The sequence below is a fragment of the Physella acuta genome, unplaced genomic scaffold, assembly GCF_028476545.2.
Source record: "Physella acuta isolate Inbredline_101_S28 unplaced genomic scaffold, ASM2847654v3 ptg001193l, whole genome shotgun sequence".
Taxonomy (NCBI): Eukaryota; Metazoa; Mollusca; class Gastropoda; family Physidae; genus Physella; species Physella acuta.
The window spans coordinates 35,676-57,965 of record NW_026732710.1 but is presented as its reverse complement, the minus strand read 5'-3'; the positions used below and the strand labels follow the sequence as shown (position 1 = coordinate 57,965).

Below are 22,290 nucleotides of genomic sequence, written 5' to 3'. Positions count from 1 at the left end.
TTTGTAGATCTTTAAATAATAAAACAGACGATGAAATATCACTTTACAATATTACATTATGCACTATATTCACCTATACTATATTGACTTATAGATCTATAGCTAAACTAGCGTACCCGTTCCGCTAACGCACTATTTTAAGAGGATTTCATCAATGCGTTACCTATCACATATTTTTAGACGCATAACCTTGTTTTCTAAAACTGGGTTATTTAAATTAAATGTAAACAAAACATTCGCTATAATTCTTGGATCATTTGTATAGGCGCAAGTTAGTCTACACTACCGCCCAGATGCCACATTGCGTGCTGTATTTAAAGCCTTGAATTTACTTTAATCACCCTCCATATTAGTGAAATAGAAAACACCTCGGCGACCGCCCATGTGTCAGGAGCTTCGTGGGCACTCACGGGAGCCATTGATTTAAATTAGACTACCACAAGGGTGCCGGAACTAGAAAAAAGGGCCACCCCGCAAAAAACGTTTTTGCCCCCCCCCTATATATATATATATATATATATATATATATATATATATATATATATATATATAGAGAGAGAGAGAGAGAGAGAGAGAGAGAGAGCACTGTTGTTCCGCCCCTGGTGCCGGGTACAGAGTTTCTTCCAGGCATCTCTTAGAGAGAGGGGGGGGGGGGCTTCGCCGAACGAAATATGAAATAGAATTTATATAGAAAACATATATGCCTACTTTACCACTTTTTCTCCCCCCCCCCCCCCCTGAAGAAAAAAGTCTGAAATAAACACTGCCCAGGTACTATCACTGGCTCCGTTTAATCATCGAATGTCGTGTGCCACTGTGTCTCTATTGTGGATTGGGATTAGAACACGCTTTATGATGTATTGAAATAGTGATTGACAATGTTTTCCGATTCATCAACCAAAATAGCTGTTCTTTTTTATGCAAAGAGAAACAACTCAATTAATATTTTTCGGGAAAAAAATCCAACATAGTTTGGTTCTGTCCCCTTGAATAATTGAAACAAAAACGGTGTGGGGAGTGGATGCTAAAAGTGCGTCGCTGACATAATCCTTAAATTCCCACGTAAAGACCTTAACTAATTTTGCAGACAATTTTAATTATTATTAAATGCCAGTAATAAAAAGCTTTATTTTACTACGTTTGCTTCTGCTTTAAAGCTGCCTACTAAGGTCATAGATCTAAATCTTTTACACCTGCATTCGAGCACATCACCGTGTTTTACGATACCCATCAATGCTAAGAATCATAAGTAGAGCTCTTATGTTTTTTTTACTAATTAAATTAGTTACCTTGATTATCAACCATTTAATTTATTTTCAAGTCAACTCTAGAGGTTTGATGGGGAAAAATATTCGGGTGTCGTCCAAAAATGGCGTTAGGCTATTTTTTTCCAAGCGCATTCGGTCACAAGAATCAAGAGCTTAAATTGGAACCACTAGTTTCAAGAATTATCTTCACCAACTGTAACGATTTTTTATAAAAAAATTAGTAAAATACATTCAGCAGTTTTTGTGTTATTTCTTATTCTCACCTCTCATTAAACATAGTAGCCCCCTCCCCACTCTCAAGCATATTAAGCGAGCACATCATTTTGGTTAGCCAGCAAACTCCTATGTTGAGTAATGATATAGATCTTGTTTTTAACACGTAAATCCATAGTATTTATGATAATAAAAGGTATCCATTATCTTGATTATTTAAAAAAATCCCTTGTCCTCATCCAATATGTTTACACTGCCAAGATTAGGCACATCGATTACTTTTTTAAGTCTTTAAAAATACAAAAAAAGTGCTACAATTTTGACTAAAGATATTAATTTTAAAGTTGACCCCACCCCCCCCCCCCCTATTGAGTGTGACGTCATTTAAGGACGACCCTTAACACCTGTGTTATGAATCATGATCACGTGAATGCACATTTTGAGTTATTATTACATCCCTTTTTCCAACGACATTAAAATAAATCTACAGAAAAACAAAACAAAAATCCAGCAATGTTCCAGTGTTGATGCAAATATATTTTGTCTAGTCACAAAAAGTGGCAGTATAAAATACAACTCTGGTTTTTAAACAAGCACTATGTGAAACATGTTACAATCATTGCAACACAAGATTTAATATAGCATTTCCTGAGTAGGAGAACAGTGTTAAATTTACTTGAAGAACTCAAGATTTTATTACTAGAGTAGATCAAGAACTATATCAAAATATATCCAGCTTCATTGATGAAGATCTTTGTAGTTTAGTCAACTGTGATTTTCTATTTAAAAAAAAAAAACCCACAAAATAACTCGATGTTTAGTCCACCAATTACTAACAATTATAAAAATATTTAGATTAATAAAGTAGTGGTCAACCTGTTATTGAACTAGTAAAAATGTAATAGTTATACAGGTGGAATTGAATATATTTAAATCAGCAGTGAACATTAGCAGATGTGTTACCAATGTGATGGTAGCCTTTTGTGTTGTAGTCTTTACATAAATGCTTAAACTGGCTAGATAATGTGTTGTAAATCTGCTGTATAACATCTGTAAATGAAATAAAATGAGACACAATTCAGGCTTTTCCATAGCAACATCAAGAGTGAAATTTCAAAGGTGAAGATGCTGACAACTTGTTATGTGAAGGCATATTATGTAAAAATACAAAATGACTTCTAGCTTAACAAAAATAATGTACTTCATCAAAACTAGATATTTAGTTTCATTCATTTATGTCAACAAGTAAAATTGATATGTAAAGCTTAACAATATTTTAGCATGTCAAACTATGAACACATTTTCATATAACAGGTGTTGATACACAATCATTAGTGTTAATTACTTAGTGAAAATTTAAATTTAAGTGTTACCAGAAGTTAAAATAAATAAAGCCATTCTCAATTAATTACTATGTTAATAATACATGTGCAGGTTTAGAATAATTGATTAACATTTTCATTTGTCCAATTTGTAAACAGTGTATCAATCCTAAATTGTGATGGTTAAAATCATGTAAACGAAAAATTACTGAACAGTTGTGAGCGTAACTTTAGAAAAAGTAATTTCTATAAAAAACAAAAAAAACCAACACTTTTTAATGTCTAAACTTAAAATGGTAAAAATATCTCAAAAGTTGAGTTAAAAATACTAGACAAGTGGGGTATTGAAATATAGAGCTACCATTGGTCGTCAAGGAGGTGTAGACAATTGTAAGCTGCAAATTTGATAGTTTTATTGAGTTTGCACAACTTAGACATTTTAACTTCTGAAATAGGTTTAACGTTGGGGGGGGGGGGGGGGGGGGAGGAGGAGGAGAAAGGGAGGGCAGGCAGTGCACAAGATGATTTGTCCAACTCATTTTAACATTATACAATTAAAAAACAAAACAAGAAAAACATTCTGAATGTAATAAAAAAAGCAAGGAGATATAATAGTTTTAACTGCAAGTTGTTTTTTAATTTGTGCATGGGCTTAACACACTTCTGCTGTGCCAATCAATTTGACAAATGTGAACATATACATAATTCAAAAGAATCAAAGAAAATTTCATGTGAAAAGATTATGAAAATGAGAAATAAGTTAGGCTTGTGTCAGTTACTTGAAAGCAATAATGTCAGCTGCATAAACAGCATTTTAAATGTTCAACAGCTTTCAGTAAAAATGTAAATGATAAAGGACTGAAACAATAAGTGGAAAAAGAAACCAGATTTACCAAGATGTGTGAAGGCACACAATGTAGCAATGTTGTGGAAGGCACAAAGTCATGATTAGATTTTAGAATAAAAATACGATTGATTTAAACTTAATGAATGGTTTAGCTATGACACAATTCTAATAAAAAACCTTTATCAATTAAAAATTATCCACCCCATTATTCTTTTAAATTTTAATACATTTATCATTATTGATAAAAATGTAACTTTAATGTTCCAAATCAATTATTTTTTTTAGTATTGTGTTCGATTATAAACTAGCAATATTTTGTAATGCCTAAAATATTGCTCTCAACTTCATGAAAGATGTGCAAAAGAAAAAAAAAGATATAATCTACAGAGTGTTCCTTCATTTTAAATCTTAAAAAATTAAACCAAGCATGCAGGACGGAAAATGATAAAAGATTACAACATACAGGAATTTTTTTGTTGTCTCAAACTGGATTTGGTAAAGTAGTTGTACCTAAAACTAAACAAACGGATGAAATTAAACCTAATAAGTAAATATTTTACTAACATAGATACACATAAATAATAGCACTGCACTCAATAATAAAGGTAACTAATACTGGAAGAAACCAATGGAATCAACCAACAATAAAGGTTTACAGAGACAGCTTATATAAAATAGTTCTTTGTGAGCAAACTTAGCATGATACATACTGTATTATTTGGACTCATCTTTCTACAGTTTATAGCATTATATATCGAACATCTGGCCATTTTATTGTGTGGTACGTAAAACATACAAAGTGAATAATGATAAATAACATTCTAATGACAAATAAATGTAATGAAAATATGTTTTATAAAAACAACTTAAGCCATTTCTTACACTGGTATATGCAAGTCATCACCAAGAGCAAATTAAAATTTATCACATACAAAATTAGTCTGAGTAAAATTGTACAGTTGGTACAATTAGTGAAAAGAGCATGATAAAGGAATGAATGGTGGGAATAATATTTCCTCAACTATTGCAAAAGATTTTTACGGTCTAACTTACAAAAAAAAAAATTTATGCAAAATGGTTTTAATTTTTTAAAACTTTTTTTTGTCTTTGATGGTTTTAAATAAAATCAATATTTAAATGGGGTTTTTACATGTACAGTACATAATTTCCAAGCACAAAGAAATAAAATGCTGAATATTGATCAAATTATAAAAGTAAAATTTCAGCAGTTTATTTACTTAATACAAATGTAAAATACTTGACAGATATTTGTATCCACATAAGTGTACGAATTATTTATGTGAGTAAGCCTAAAAATAATAGAGACGGTTTAGAGATTTTGAGAATATAGTGCACTCTCATAAAAGTTCATTTAAAAAAAAAATCCTTCAAGAAGCAGGTTTGGAAAGATGAATTACACAGAATAAAAGTAAAGATGAACTGCTACCTTGAGTGTCGAGGAAGAGTAAGGAAAACAGATGGATGGCTTCTTTGTTCGAAGACAAAAAAAGTGGAGCTCGTATAACAAACATTACACAATGCTAGAAACCAAACTAACAGAAAGTTTTGATTTTTAGACCATTGAAAACATTTTAAACCATCAAGTTTTGTGAAAAAATAAACACAAATGGTTGCCAAACAATAGATAGGTAAGTATTAAGATGAATTTAAATGAATATATGTATAAATATATATCAAAGGTACATCACTAGCAAAGGAAACATCGCATGTCAGAACAGTATTCACTTTAAAGATTTTGCCAGTGGCTGATATGTAAAATATTTAATGACAGGCTTTCTTTTTCAAATACCCAAAATAACAAAACGATGGCATTTTTACAAAACAATTTCCTAACTATACACTTTTAATTTATATTTGTTGAATAATCACTTTATTAAATGTTCAAAATGTTCATTCAGATCAACTACACATTGAACATAATTAGTTACTGCATACTAAATAAAAGAATATTTATAAATGACAAAAATTGTGTTGTGTGGTCTCATATTTATCTTATCTGATATTCTGGATTTCTTAAAACCTTAACAGCACAATGACTTTTCAAACTAGTTCAAATGGGTCTACTTACTAACAGAAGCAACAGATTTTAGTCAAAGTAAATATAAAGGACTTTTAAAAATGTATCCACATTTACCAAAATAAATACACTGAATATACAAAATCAGCATAACAAAACAAATTTTTAAAGAAAAAAATAATGTTAATTGCTTTGAATGTATAATGCTTAAAGTTTAATACATGCATCGATAAATTCTGGCTTGTGATTAAGCAACCCCATGATGTCTTGAGTGATTTGCTCTGGTTGTCAAAAAATACAACACAAGCCATATATAGATCATCAGCTGCACCAAAAATTAAAACCATTTTACAGATGTTACATGGTAGTGCATGAAGAAAGAAAAACTGAGTCACATTGGATAACATCGTTGTCAAATCTTTTCATACATAATCCCATTAATGGCATTAACTTGAAATTTAACACAGAGTGAAACTAAAAAATAATATCGTTCAGTTTTTCCCCAGCCTGGAACAAGCATCACCTCCAATCAAGTATTTTACCACGGGTTATCTTACACACAAAAAACCTCGAACATTATTAAGGAACATGTCAAAATTGGCCCTGAAGGTTATCTTGTTCTGGCGGGTGATTGAAAGCTGAAGAGACTGTGGAGTGAGTTCATTGAAAGCCTGAAGTAAGCGCTGCTTATATTCTTCAGGCTGTACTTGAATGAGCTGATTTACCAAATCCCTGTACAGATCCTGAAATGAAGTATCATTACATAATTAAAACAGGCAACAGACCATGTTAAATTTATCAAGCTTGATATATATTTACATCCATTTAAAACCTGTAGTGTTTTCAAGAAGTGCCATTATCTTATTCTCTACATTATTTATCTTATTACTTTAAGTTTATCAGAACTTCTTAGCCAAAACAAACAATCTCTTAAATTAATCAAGATTTTGAGGCTGAATTTACATAGAAAGTCTAGTCAAATAAAATATGGCACTAAGTATTTAACAAGGCAATAATTAAGAGTAAATACCTGATTGCAGCAGATTAAACAGAATAAAGTTGTGCTGCCAACTTCTTGAAGTGAAAGGTCAAAGTTTTCCAAAACCAACAATTGAAAGACCACCTTAAAGAAAGATCGAAGATAGTGCAATACATTAAAAATAAAAGCCCTTTTAGTTCCATATAATTTTTTCTAATGCTCAATAGCTTGTCAGATGTACATCTTTAATAGACAAACTGGAAAATAACTTAGGCAACAAAGAAATTAAAAACTTGAATAAAATTTAAGGTATTTTATTTATTATCAACTTTGATGTTTATTTTAATGATAGATTCAACATTAACACATTTTTCAACACCAATATAAATCTTTTATGTTTCACATACTGCAGATAAATTTTAAATTATATCTAAGCATGTGTGAACTCTAACACGCTTTTATAAACACATCATAGATACCTTCAGAAAATGGCCTAAAGTAGCTTGTAAATGCTGTGTAGTTTGTGAGTTCTGAAATGAATGAGTAGCAATGGCAAGAAGAGATTCAAAAAGCATCCGCATCACATCTGAAGTTGAACTAGCCACAGTTAAGGTCACACTTGTAGCAGCATTATATTTGAATCTTTAACACGTTTTATTAAATACTGTTTTGTATAAAATGTAACTATGTTTTGAACTAAGCTTGAAAACAAACTTGTTGACATTTATTAGTTAATTAAAGTTTGTTCCAATATTCTAATATATATATCTATATATATATCAATTCTAAAGGAGATATTTAAATAGAGTGTAATGTTTCTGATAATTTTTGTAATTATAATTATAGCTAAGAGGTTGTTAATATATTAGATACAATTTTTCAAAGTGCTTATGGCTACTAATATATCATACTAGATAATGTAATTAGTTTATCAACTTTAATAGGTATAAATTCAAAAAGAAAATAATTAGTATTAGTATGCAACTTTCAACATACTGAAAGTAAAACCAGAATTTAAAATGTTAACGGAACAGATGGTTTAAAAAATTTCAATTAGTACAAACAATCAGGCTTTAACTGAGATAATTCATCAACTGCCAGCTTAGAACAGAATGAAAAAAAACTGTTGGTAAATATCTTGAAAACAGATTACCATTACTGATGATGCGTTCTTAGAATCTAGATTTGTTATATTCTGAGCCACATTGCATACTGAATTTAGACATGTGACCACAGTAGCTGGAATAGAACTTTCAAAACTAAGCTCAGGAATATAATTTTGATAGGAATAAACAAAACTAAATAAGGTCATCTCATAACCCTGCCTTCATCAGAAAAGTATTTTCAAAAACTTGAATGATAATACCTCATATTAATATGAACATGTTTTATTTTTGGTTTTTCAAATATATCTGCTATTTTTCTTTATTAACTTTAAAAAAAAATCAAAGTAATTTAAACTAAAAATAATAATTATAAGGATACGAGTTGAAACCAAGCTCCACTGAAGCCATGATGTTGTTGAAAAGTGGTTCAGGTAATTGGCAAAATTTATCAGAGTGGAGATCAGAGAGAAAGGATATGAGTCTAAAATAACAGCTGCACAGAACTGGAAACTGTTGAAATAAGTTTTTAAACATTTATACATAAAAATGTTAACTTAATTTAGATAATATTAAAGAAAATTAATTATCAAAAATATTTTTTTAAATAGTAATAGTAAAATGGTAATATTTTTAACTAAATATTTAAATAGTTGATGAAATATGATATATGTTATGTAAAGAATTTAATGGTAGACACATTACATATGTATGGTGAAGAAGAGAAACAAGTTATGTACACAGTAAATTTTAATATTAATATACAAGAAAATACAATACCTTCAGCATTTCTGCACTCATAAGAGGCACAATTAATTCAAGGCCATATATAACAACAGTGGCACCATCTATACCTGGGTTTTCTTTATTAGCCTGCTCTTCTAAAAAAGATTAGTAATATAATTAATTTTCCAAAAAATGCCATGGTTACTGTTATAATACATGGGATAATTATGACTTAATAGAGACAACATATTTTTGAAAAAATGGATTTCAAAATAATTAATGAATTATATTTGTTAAATGTCTAGATTAGAATAAAAACTGTAAGCAATTAATTAAACATGCTGTAAGATTATACCTTTGTTAAAACCTAATAAATCCTTGGACATCAAATTTGTTAGCATTTCCATTATGAGAATAATGTCCTTAAACTTAGTTTCCTGTTCATCCTCAGCGCTTATGCATTGTCTACCTATCCACATGAAAATAATGGAATAGAAAAAAAATATAGCATTACCCAGAATTACACAAATTAAATTTTTTATTCTTTTTTTGGATAATCACTTCATTAAAAATGAAAAATGTTAACTAATATAAATTTCATACTAAGAAAATATTTATAAATGACAAAAATGGTGTTATATGGTCTTATATTTATATTATTTGATATTTTGAATTTCTTAAAAAAGTAAACAGCACAATGACTTTTGAAACAAATTTAAATATGTTAAAAATGTTACTGTAACAAAAAAAAAACAATAAAAAAAGAGAATTCTTACCTAAATTGTGTCTTGCAAACATCTGAATCGCAGAGAGACTAAGCTGATACAAAGTCTGTGAATCTTGCTAGAGAAACAGAAAAAAAATGTAATGAACTTTAGGTAAATCTTACACTTAAAACTTCATAAATTTTCTAAAAATCTTTTTTTTAAATAAAAGGTAATTTTAATGTAATACTTAACTTAATTCTCTGAAAGTAATTATTAGCAAAGATAAGAAGAATCCATAAGAAAATATATTTTACTAGAATAATTCCTCATATTTAGTAAAAGAATAATGATAATTACATATATACAAATCTGTAGCAATTTTCCAAAAATTTTGATTCTTTATTAATTAATTTACCAATTTCAAAGAATTTTCCCAAGAGGTATATATTAGAAAACGATGTGCACAAATACATGGAGCTTACTGAATTAAGAAAAGGAAGCATTCTTGCAACAACTTCAGAAAACAATTCAAAACTTGTTGTAACTACATCTTCATAATTGTGCAGCAGATCTATTGCTTTGATAATATGAGCTAGAAGAGGAGCCATGAACTGGCAGGAAAATATGATAAACATGTAGATTATTGTATTTAATACCCACATATCAGAGGTTCATTAACAAAAAAATAATATTCAAGTGTGGCTTACATTATTAAAATTTTATACATCAGTATAAAATAATTAAATTAATAAACAATACCCATTTGTGCTTTTTGTGAATTAATAACTGAAAAATAATTTAACAAAGCAACAAAATATGATTTAAAATCATTAACAAACCTGGTACATTTCTTTAGCAATTGAATTTTGTGTGGCTGTTGCAACTCCAATTAAGGTTTCTAATAGGTATAAAAACTGTTGCCTACTAGTCTCTTTACCGACTTTGAAATCTGGGGATTCTACTAAGACTAAAAACCTTTCTCTATTGGACTGAAGTAACTGTGGAAATAAGCCAAATATTGATCAAATATAATGAAAAAAGAATCATTTTCTGTACAATACAATTTTAAAAATAAAAAAACAAACCAGTTTCCAATAATGCTCTTCCTGTGCAGAGTCCTTTATACCACAGCCAGCTAAGACCATGGCCTTCATAAACTGGCGCCTTCCATCTGGTGGGAGAGTGGCCACAGGTGGTTGTTGGTTTGATTCTAATTTTGCCAGATTCCATAAAACATCAGTCTGCGTTAGATACATAGCCCTGAGAAATCATAGCAAAATTAAGTTTATCTATGGCCAGGGTGCAATTTTTTATTCCACCCCCACTTCAAAGAAAAGGTTTATTACCTTGAACTTTGTTCAGCCATATCAATCAGAAGCTCTAAAGTATCACTAATAAGAGCAGGTTCTGATCCCCAAACAGACAAAGTAGAAAAAATCTTTTGAAGAATAAAATTTACAGTCCATTTCACACCTTCTGTGTCCATCCCAAATGCAGTTGCCAGCATTAAACTCATCTAAAACACAAACAAAAATAGTTTTTTTTCTTAATTTTTAAATGATGTTTCACACTGAAATGTAATTGCAGATGTACAATTTTCTTCATATCCGTAAGATGTTGATAACTTACCTCAGTATAATCCATCTCATCATGTAAAACATAAGCATCTGCCCATCTCTCTAAGAACCACATTATAGTGCTGCCTACTTGTGGGCTGAGAAATTCATTTAGCTTTGCATCAACTGCTCTGTTTTCAACTTCACATAGTCTAAAAACAGCAGTGATCAGCCTAAAAAGAATTGCATTTATTTAAAAGTAGTATAAATAATGAGTAACTTTTGAACTTATAAATTATTTTAAATTTAGTGTTGAGTAAAATAAAAATAGCAAAATGGAAATATAAGATACACAAAAATAACTTAAGCAGGTATTATTTACAGTATTATGCTTGAAATAAATTGAACAACTAAAATATTTTTAACCAATTAAATCCAATATAAGACTAATGAAAACAAATTATTAAAAGTTACACATTACAAATTTTACATAGATATTCAAGAATTTAATTAGTAATGGGTAAAGCAAATTTTTAAGATGCTAAAATTTAAATGTGAGCTTTGAGAACCCAAATGAAATACAAAATGGTATAAAACAAAAAGTAGTATCACAACATAAGAAGGAATATATTATGTACCTAATGACAGGATCCACATTTTGTTCATGCGAGGGCTCTAGCTTTTGACCAGGTGATGAAAACATCTTCAAAGTGAGATTAATGTCAGTGGTCTTTGCCTGATCCATGGAATATTTCATTATGGTAGATGGAATGGTAGCAGTTTCTCCATCAGCAGCATCAGCCAGGAGATTACCTTTAAAATTAAAATTTATAAGGATTTTACAAATTTTTTCCGCACTAAATATAAATACAAAAACAACAAGTAGCGCATCTGGTATAGTTTTTGCAACTTTGATTTGATGGAAGCAACTAAGAGTAAAAGCTGGCTTGCAAAATTAATTGAAATAGTTTTGCTATTTGATTACTAAAACTGACATGTCCTTGTTTTATAAAAAAAAATGTTTTAATTAAGTCAAAAACTGCAATGACTAAGTCACAACATTTTTTAATACAGTGCAATAACTTTTCAGTAAATAAAGTAAACCAACCAGTGACAAGAATTAGCCAATGTAAATCTTCTTGTAGAGAGTGAAGTCCACTTAGGTCAACAGTTGTTTCGTGACTACTAACCATGTCTCGCTGCTGTTGATATCGATGTAGATGATTACTTATTTGAGATACACGATCCTCTAAAAGCCTGAAGTAAAGCATTTGAGAAGTATTAAAACAATTCAATTTTGCTGTTCTTTTGTCCTAGTTAGTGTTTACAAATGTTTAATATGGTGATAATTCATCATTTTTAACTGATCAATGTTACTTAAGTATACTTAATTTACAACAAATTTCTAATCAACATTAAAGCACAAGAAAACATAATAACGGGTGCAAATTCACAGGTTTAAAAAATACAATGGAGTGTTTACTTGGCTAAAAGAGGCACTGTATGTGCAGGAATAATGCGTCCTAAAGCACCAATACAGCACAGCTGATCAGAAAATTTTTCTCTGTCATCTTCTTCTGTTTCACCAATATCCTCCTCAGATTCATCAGCATTCTAAGGAAATACAAGTCTTTACATTACAGTAAAGAAATCAAGTAACTTTTTGTTAAGAATACAAACTATGGACACTAAAGAAAATAGAATAACTTAAGTATAAAAAGAAATGGGAGGACTAATGTTAATTTAAAGCTAAAATAATAACAAGGTTAAATTAGCATACCATACTCCGCACACCATCAGGAGGTGCCAGATGACACTGTAAATAGGAATTGAAGATCTGTGTTGCTGGTGAAATGAGAGTTTCTGGTGGTAGAGAACTCACTTCTCTAGTTAAACAAGACCAGGATTCAAGAAGCTTCTCATATGACTCCATATGAATCCTGTCATCTTTATGCATCTAGGAAGATAAGTATTGAATAAAACATAATCAGTTTCACAACTTCTCAATATTTGGCTCTCCCCAATAACAGAAACAAAAGTGTTACATCCGTGTTTGGTTCAACTCAGAAAACGATTAGTGACTATCTTCAATACTTTTATTTGGTCTCAATTCTTCACATCACAGAGTAGCCCTCGCCCTAACCGCTATCAACTAACTCCTTACAATCATTCACTCCAGCTTTTATACCACAATCGCCCTTTGGATAACAATACATAAACACACTGGGGTTAACAATACCCTATAGTAAACTCAATTCACACGCACTCTCCCCTGGTTCTAGATTATTCTAACCTATTTCCATCTAACCTACAGCTGACCCATAGCAAAAAGTAACATACTGATTCTTCTTGAGCAGCCAATTGGCTCATGCTGCAGGTGAGTGCCGTGAGTGTTTGTACAAAGGACTTAAACAACACTACATCTAAACTATTGAAATTCTGTATGGGAAACATGAGAAGCAGATTCTTGAAAATGGAAGCTACTGAAAAGTTCTCATACTCTTGAAGATCAATTCTGAAAATAAACAAAAGTAAAGTTAATTTTTTTTCAAATTATTTCAATAGAAGGTAATTTTGTCTAACAACTTGTGATTTTTTAAATATATATATATATATATATATATATATATAAAACTTTTTTACAATCATATTCAATTACTTTCAAATATGTTTAAACAGAGGTTTGCCCATGGATCAGCAGTGACTAAAATGAGACATATAGTTGTTTAAAACCTTATATATCTTCACTAATCTTTCCCTAAATATAAACTTACTGGGACAGCATTTGGAGGAAACCTTCAATGAACTGTGCTAAATACTGAGGCTGAGTTTCTTTTGTAAATATTAAACCATTTAAAGATGCAAGTTGTACAAGGCACTGAATAGAATGATGAGCCATTTCACTATTAAATCTTGCTTTCATATGAATCTGGGAATTGACACAGTATAAAGTTAAGTAAAATGTTCTTTGTATAAAATATGAAATTAGGTTTAATTCAACAGAATTGCTTTAAAAAAAAAAATTTCTTACCAAAGTGATTGAAAGTAAAAAACCTTGACTTACTCTGAAAAACAAGGACAATGTATTTTTTTCTAATAGAACATCACTCCAACTCTCAGGTGGTTTTAATGTGGCATTTGGATTGGAAACAAAGGCATGATGCATCCTCACTTTAAAAGAAAGATTCAATTAAAATATATTTCATATTCATTTTTAAAATATGCAACTTCATTGACAAATATAACTCAAATCCACAACTTTGCTATTTTACAAACCTCCACGTGGAGTAAATTCCCAATTCAGCACTTGCTCAGCAATAGACAGAATGCGATTCAAGAAGGCAGTGGCCTCTCTACTTAGAGGGCTTGGTTGGGCCTCAATTTCATTTAGAACTTGCAAGGTGAACATGAACACACGTTTTAAATCAGATTGCTGAAAAACAAAACAAAATTAAGAGAAAATCTAAAAACATAAATAACCTGAAAATTGGACATTCTCTTTAAAAAATTCATGTGTGTTGTAAAGCATACCCAGGAAGAATAGCAAATTGAAGTCAGAGTCCACAAGCCATATGGGGCATGATGCGTTGACATGTAATACTTATTTGTGTTGGAAAGAATCACCATTTTCTTCTTCGTTCCAAATTGTAATGTTGGAAGGGATTCCCTCCAACAAAATTGCGTATTACATGTCCACTTGTTATGCGCCATATAGGCTGTTGTTTCTATTTGTTTGATTTTGGAGTTTTCTCTCATAGATGGGTTGATGTCCCCAGTTATCGAGCCTCATTTGCTCAGCGATTCAAACTCAAGACTTTTTGTTTTACAAGTTTTACCTGTCTGGCCATGCCAACCCATGTTCCCTTTTAATATTACAATTAAGAAAAGAAAGAAGAAGATATATGTGTGCTTGTATACAATTTTTTAAGGATAAAGTATGTCATTATTACCTCAAAAGCTCTTTTGCACTTTATGTGGAATTCCCATGTAAGCCCCACACTGCTGGTTCGACTTGTGTAAGAATACTCATTTAACAATGATGTTAACATTGAACAGGCAACTAATTGCTGCAATTGAACATTTTACACTTTGAATAGTTGAAAAAAAAAGTCATGACTGGTCAAACAATTATAAATATAACCAACCTACAAAACCAAACTTAATTTCCTTGGCAATTAAGTTAAAATATTAGCAAAAATGCATACCATTGTAATGTTACCGCTGCTTATCAGTGCAGTTACATCCTCAAATAAACCATCACAGCTCTTTCCCTTCTTATCTAACGTAGCTCTTTTTAGTATCACTGCAACTGTCTGCAGAATCTGCTCTCTAACATAACTCTGTAAAAACATATTTCAAATGATTTTTTTAAAAAAGATTTTTTAATTGTTGTTACATATTTGTAAAATAATCCAGTACTACTAACTAAAACAGAAGTATCAAATGTCCAGATAGTATAATCTAGAACTATACACAACTTTTTTTGTTTTGTTTTTGCAATATTATTTTTAAATAAAGATATACCAATAATAACAGGCCATGCTAATTTTAAAAGTCTGTGCTAATCACCTGTAGAGTAATATGGTTTGTGATGTATCTTAGTAGAAATGATCTGAGTGATTCCACAGCATCAGGACCCATCAATGTCCAATCTCTGACAATGGCTTCCTTTATTGTTGTGGCTGCCTGGAATAATGTGTAGTCATTTTTGCTATTTTCTAAAAGAGAAAAATGTAATTGTTTTTTTTTATAGATCAAATTAATTTAACAAAGCAAAACAATGAAAATTTTCAACATGAAGTAGGCACATATATTTAATTATCAATAATTAGCATTGAAATTAAGTAATTTTTAAAAATTGTTGAGTAAACATTTAGGCCTACAAATTTAAATTTTAAAACATGAAACTGATTTGGTACCTACCTAAAATATACTGACACAAGCCATATGGCATTCGAGTTTTGCGAAAATTAAGGATAACATCTTGTGCTGCTTGTCTCTGTTCTCTCGTTATTAAATCTGGGGGTGCCTTTTAAATGGAATTTGAACACATTAGCCTAGGCCTACATTAAAAATTATTTTTATCAACACAGTTTATTAAGCTTAGTTAACTTTCATTTTCAAATAAATCTGTAGGTTAATATTTCAGCATGTGTTTATTATTACTTACATTTTAATATGATAGGATATCTAGTTTTTATTTGTTTAAAATAAAAACACTCTAATCAATGACCCTGTGGGTTGTTAGGCTAAGAGAAGTTAAAGTTACTTTTACTTTCAAGTCGTAAACAAATCTGATAAAGAGCATTAATTATGCTATTATTCTGTAAACATGCATAAAAATAAAAGTGACTTACACTAATTTGGCACCACAACTTACTTAGGCTCCACATTCCAGTTAGTAACTAGTAACTAGATTTAGTAGTTACGTTTAATACTTAAAACTGTATAATTATCTAATAATTTATAATACATAGTACGGTAATCTATCCTTTTACGTAAGTAAAATTGGCAGAGGCTAGTAATGTGAAAAAGGGTGACATCAAATTTTTTTAATCATTTCACATTTTTAGAAAGATTTATGTTTTAAAAGTTTAAAAAATGTTTCAAACTTTCATTCATGTCCCTGTTTTTGAACAATTGTATTTTAACTTTAAACGTTTCAGTAATAAATAAAGATTAGCAATGTTTTCATCAGATGCAACCAAGCTCATTTACTTTAGCAGACATCTTGTTTAAGTTTTTTGGTAACATTTTAGCTAGAGCTTCAGAGGAAACCACTCTAATTTACAGATGGCCGCTGTTTATATACTATTATATAGCAAATCTTGCTCGCAAACAAGGCTGTTTAAAGTTAATTTCTGGCCTTTCTTGGCCTAGACATTGCTTTTGGTTTATTATTCAATTATCTAGACTCTAGACCATCTCCAAACTTTTCAGCCCGAGGGCCGCATTAACTAATTTTAGTTCGGGGGCCAGTTTCTTCAGGCATGTCTTTGATTTTTCTGCGCAAAGGTCTTCAGCCATCACCAACAAACAATTTTTTCTTGGACAAAAAGATCTCCGCGGGCCGGATGAGATGACTTCGCTGGCCCCATCCGGCCCACGGGCTGTAGTTTGGAGACCCCTGCTCTAGACTATTATATTTGATAGGCCTACAAAATTATAATAATATAGTCCTAGGCCCTAGGGCCTACTTGTATTTAATAATTGAAGCCATATTATTAATAATGATATTAATGAGCCACCTTTCTTGCATATTACTACCACTACCCTCTGATGATTCTGATAGTACATTATTTAACTTTAGACTAGAGAGACTCATAGAGAAAAAGATGGTTATCAGATAATCAGAGGGAGTGTAATACGAGAAACCCTACTGTTGACTACTACAAACTAATATTGGAATCTAACTTAACAACAATTATTCAATGTAAAGCTATACAAAAACATATCTAAGAATATATGGCTTTTTTTTAATGGTCTATTAGAGGTAAAATCTTAGTTTAGCGTCGTAAATTCCAACTTAGCTAGTAATGTGCGATGAAGGTAACTAATGAATATTTCTTTCATTTGGCCATATTTATGTCATATTTTACATAATATAACAGATAATTGAATAACAATTCACAATCCAAGACCAAACCATTCATAAATATCCTGGAATAAACTTCAAATTACGCCGTTCGAGACAACAATGAGTAAATACAAGCAGCGGCCATGTTTTAAAAACAATAAATTGTCTATTCGCATGTCTTTTGTGTTGATTTTGTGGTTTAATATGATTGTTTTGTATTGTTTTAATATATGCCGGGGGGTCGTCCATAAATGACGTCACACTCGTAGGGGGAGGGGGGTCCGTAATTTTGTGACGTTGTGTGATGAGGGGGAGGGGGAGGGGTTCAGATGGTGCGACGTCACACTTTTGCATTTTAAAAAAGCAATGTTACAAAACGAATTTTAGACGTTATTTTGCGTTTTAAAAAACTGTTTTAATACATTGTAATAACAATTGATTAAAATACTCTATTTTGACAGAGTTCAGACAAGATTTTGGAAAAATATAGCTGTTTAAAAAAAATTCAACTGCAATTTTGAGGGGGGGGGGGGGTTGTAGGCTGAGGTGTGACGTCATATTAGGGGGGGTCTGGCTTTTTGTGACGACGTGTGACGGAGGGGAGGGGGGGGGTAAAAATCGTCAAAAAAAGCGTGACATCATTTATGGATGACCCCCTGTATAGTAAGTTTTCTTTTTTTTAAAATATAGTTGACATGAATGACTAATAGACCTTTTCAGACTTAATAGTGTGCATCCAAGACCACAACAATTGTTGGGAGGTTGAACTTTTGAACACTTTATTTGCAGTAAGCAAATCAATATTAGATCGCTCATAAATGACGTCGCTCTTAAGATAGTAATGACAGCGTGCATTATTACATTACAGAGCAAACATATGAACATATTGTTTCAGATAGAAATTGTGATTTGTGGTGGGGAGAGGTTGAGTAGAACTCAGCGATGTGATTTTGGAGACGGGTCAGGTTTTTTTTTCGTGAAAACGGGATGGTTGTGGGAGAAAGACCAGCTGTAGAAGTATGACGCGTCATTCATTGGTGATCCATTTTCTCAGTGGGGACGAAAGAACTATTAAGAAGGGTCAAGAAATGTAAAAAGCTTGCCGAGTCGCATTTCTTGAACCCTACCTTTTTCATTCCCCCACTTAGCACATCGTCACCGAGTTAACGCTCGCACGTGACGTCATGTAGCGGTACCGCCGACCGTTAGGCTAATTTTATATAAAAAAAACAACAAGCACTGCCTTTTTGACGCTTATGCGACGTTTAATTTGATTACATAAGTTGGTGTTCATTAAACAGCCCCTAACACATCTATCACTCATCCATTTAAACGTACGTAGTTATTTCTGCAAGCTTGCTGTCTTGAGACATTCGTTCATTAAAAAGGTATTAAGCTCTCACCGTATAGAACTAGACTACCCATATTAAGCTCCAAAAGAAGCTTGGTGAAAACAAGATGGCCGTCCGATTTTGAAGCTGCTCTGAGCTTTATAAAAAGCACAATAAACGATAAAATGACACTTATATTAAAGTAAATTATAGTTCTGAATCTTGATACATTAAAAGTGATATTCAGAGATTAAGAGCCACACAGCCAGACAGTCAACATGATATTTCAATTTAAGTCGAAGAAAATAAATCTCCTCAAACGATGGAACATCACTAAATTTTCGCGCAGTTTAGCGAAATTGAATTTAAGTATTTACGTTATCTTACAAAGCGCGATAGCCTACTGGTGCTCTAACGCGGCCCATGCTAATGGCCGTATTCCTAACGCCCCGCATTAGACGCGGCTTATTCGTCGGCAGGCATTTGGTAGCAAGCCTTTTTGACGGGGATAATGTGTTAAGTTAAGGCCGTTTTGCCAAATGTCTTAAACTAGCAGGCTTGCAACATTTGTGATGATTCGTTTTAAGCAAGGTATACGTATACTAAAGCTTATTTATCGTTATTTTGATTGAACAAAGCATTATAGAGGTTCTCCATCAACCACCTAGGTATTTTTCCCCGTTCCCCTCCTTTCATGAGACCGACACGTCATAAATTGCGGAGCCGCCTGAGTTGACGTCACAAATCTTCACTGACTCCCGTAGCAAATCATATGTGACATCATTTATGGACAACCCCATATCACTCACTTGTGTACTTGATATTGACATTTTGACAACAAAGGATAACCAAAATGTGTCTGGCGGGTGGAGACTTGCGATCGACCATAATGACAACACGCACTTAAGGGATGGGGTGGCTGATTATTTTAGATGATGTTTTACGAGGGAAGCTGGTGGATAATACATTTTGTCTCTCTGTATATATAAATGATGACAAACATTTATTGTTGTCAAAATTATGGCTAGAGATCTTAGATAAGGCAGAGCGAAGCGTAATTTTTTACATTAGGGGTCATCCATAAATGACGTCACGCTTTTTTTGACGATTTTTACCTCCCCCCCCCCCTCCCCTCCGTCACTCATCGTCACAAAAAGCCAAACCCCCCCCTTCTAAAATGACGTCACACCTCAACCTACAACCCCCCTCAAAGTTGCAGTTGAATTTTTTTTAAACATCGATATTTTTCCAAAATCTTGTCTAAACTATTACAATTTATTAAAACAGTTATCTAAAACGCGAAATAACGTCTAAAATTCGTTTTTTGCTTTTTTATAATGCAAAAATGTGACGTCGCAACATCTGAACCCCCCCCCCCTCCCTCCCCCTCATCACACATCGTCACAAAATTACGGACCCCCCCCTCCCCCTACGAGTGTGACGTCATTTATGGATGACCCCTTATGACTTGTTGTGACATTGACAACAAAAATATGACGGAGGTTGGGGTTTAATTAAGGTAAAGAGAAGTAAAAAATGTCATAAGTTACGATAGAATCACTAATTGATGAAAAGAAAAACCTGAAATGAAAATAGTGAACATTCAAACAATAAGAAAAAACTCAAACTATATAGTAATAGTAAGATCTCAAATAAACATTAGTAAAAAAAAAAACGTGATTTAAAACATGGATACAAGTTGCATCTCACAATGCTTCTAGAATTAATAAAGTTGTTTGTTAGGAAATTCAGTTTTTAAAGAGCAGAATTTAAAAAAAAAAATGCTTTGTAATACGGACTATACAACAAGACAATCATATTTAAATACATTTTTATACGAATAGAAATGAAAGGGAAGCTACTCTAAATAACATTTTCTTAAGATGGCTGCTGTTTTTAATAGCAAATTTACTATCTCGAACAGGGTTGATAAAAATTAATTTCAGGATATTTAAATTGATTTAACCATAAATGGTGATCTATTATTCAATTATTTATAATATTTTATCAAAATATACGAAAATATACTCATATTTTAATGACATTCATTAATGCACTCTCTCCTACATTACTAGATTTGGCCGAATTTACGACGCTAAACTAAGATTTTACCCTATTAGATCTACTCTATGAGCATGAATTGCACCAGTGGCAAGCAGTTCTTGTCCCACATCATAAAAAATTAATTGCAAAAAAATATTCCAGACCTATTGTCACAAATTTTAAATTAGATTCTACATAGGATTGATAATTTTTTCCAAGTTAAAATTTTCACTTCTTTTTTATTATTGGGCCTTTAATTCTTTCTCTATCTGTTATATTGATAGGGGAAATAAAACAACTAGATTACCATAAATAAATGGGATGCTTGTTCCAGCTCTAACATCACAGTGTGTTCCGCCATCTTGACGGTAGTGATAAATCCAAATGCCAGGTCGACTGGGAAAAGTCAACTAAATTTTTTAAATTTAGATTTATCTTTATTGAAAACAAAATTTTTCTTGCCACACGAGCCTTGCCAATTTTTTTTTCGGGTTGCACACTATTAGATCTAGAATCTAGATTCTAATTATTGCGTATAACTAAAATTTTACGCTCAATATTTTGAAGGAAATACGTTACTTAAAAAACAAATTAGAATTCTAAGCGAATGCCTTATTTAAAATTAATACCCCTTTTTTTTATCTCCGCTTTTGTTTAGCGAAGACCATTCTAGATCTCGATAATATATATGTTTTTTTTTAAATGCATAAAAACGTTTTAATAACAAGCTATTATGTAATAATGCACTAAAAAGGATAACCTTTTCTTTAAATATATAGTGAACTAGAGTCTACTATTTAATTTTTTAAATAATTAAAAGGAAAAGCGCGAGTCGCTATACTATAATATTATGTATTGAATACCTTTACTAGAATTTTAGATGCAACCCACGCTTTTCTTTTTAGCTATTTAAATAGTAGATCTAGTTCATTTTTATATATTTTAAGAAAATCATACATTTTCTCCTTATAACTATAAAGAAAAGCGCGGGTCTCTTCCCAATTATTTGGTATCCATATATATATATATGTATATATATATATATATATATATATATATATATATATATATATATATATATATATATATATATATATATATATATATATATATATATATAATAGAAAATTTGTTTCTTGGGGTGACACAATGAAATGCCGACCTAGCGATGTCACTGCCAAAAACCATTACCAAACCACTCGAAGTAGAGGAAGCGTCAGCTTTCAGTTGATTTTTTTAAAGCTGAGCCCAATTTAACAAAACCAAGCCACAGTAGGCCTTCGTTTTTAAGAGATAAATTGTACATAGAACTAGATTCTAGATCTACATGTTTCAGACAACTCAATCTTCCCCATCGATTGTAATAAAATGTACATGCGGATATTTCAAAACACACTTAAATTAGACCTTTATTAACGTATATTAATAATTCTTAGCATGGGTTAGATCGAACCGCATGGGTTCGGTTAGCATCATGGGTGCGGCTGGGATCAAGACACATACTCGATTCGTATGGTCCATGATCGGATTTTGTCAGTGTGGACGACAGAACTAAAAGAAGGGTTCGATGAACACGCATA

The 22,290-nt window shown here is 31.4% G+C and overlaps 1 protein-coding gene across 2 annotated transcripts; it reads right to left on the bottom strand.

Annotated features, from left to right (window-relative positions):
- Positions 1-3,415: 3,415 nt before the first annotated feature.
- On the bottom strand, positions 3,416-21,145 carry LOC131956992 (exportin-4). 2 transcript variants are annotated; one of them, XM_059321685.1, is made up of 26 exons: positions 21,018-21,145; positions 15,683-15,788; positions 15,329-15,477; positions 14,965-15,099; positions 14,710-14,826; positions 14,036-14,192; positions 13,824-13,930; positions 13,534-13,688; positions 13,100-13,274; positions 12,540-12,716; positions 12,243-12,373; positions 11,868-12,016; positions 11,398-11,572; positions 10,833-10,992; positions 10,550-10,719; positions 10,289-10,463; positions 10,043-10,201; positions 9,686-9,814; positions 9,273-9,339; positions 8,852-8,965; positions 8,551-8,651; positions 8,153-8,283; positions 7,821-7,917; positions 7,147-7,197; positions 6,719-6,811; positions 3,416-6,431 (listed from the first exon to the last, which is right to left on the bottom strand). In XM_059321685.1, the coding sequence occupies exons 1-26, from the start codon at positions 21,069-21,071 to the stop codon at positions 6,237-6,239; spliced, it is 3,429 nt and encodes a 1,142-aa protein (XP_059177668.1). In that variant the 5' UTR covers positions 21,072-21,145; the 3' UTR covers positions 3,416-6,236. The 2 variants fall into 2 exon arrangements, with proteins under 2 accessions (XP_059177668.1, XP_059177669.1); XM_059321686.1 differs by lacking the exon at positions 7,821-7,917 and having other exon boundaries at positions 7,147-7,264.
- Between the last annotated feature and the right edge of the window lie 1,145 nt (positions 21,146-22,290).

Excerpts from the sequence above, each read along its gene's own strand:
- LOC131956992 (XM_059321685.1), bottom strand. The coding sequence starts at position 21,071 with ATGGCGGAACACACTGTGATGTTAGAGCTGGAACAAGCATCCCATTTA. Across the intron at positions 9,815-10,042 it reads TTGCTAAAGAAATGTACCAG|TTCATGGCTCCTCTTCTAGC; the intron begins GTTTGTTAATGA and ends TTTTCCTGCCAG. Across the intron at positions 8,652-8,851 it reads TTTATTAGGTTTTAACAAAG|AAGAGCAGGCTAATAAAGAA; the intron begins GTATAATCTTAC and ends AATCTTTTTTAG.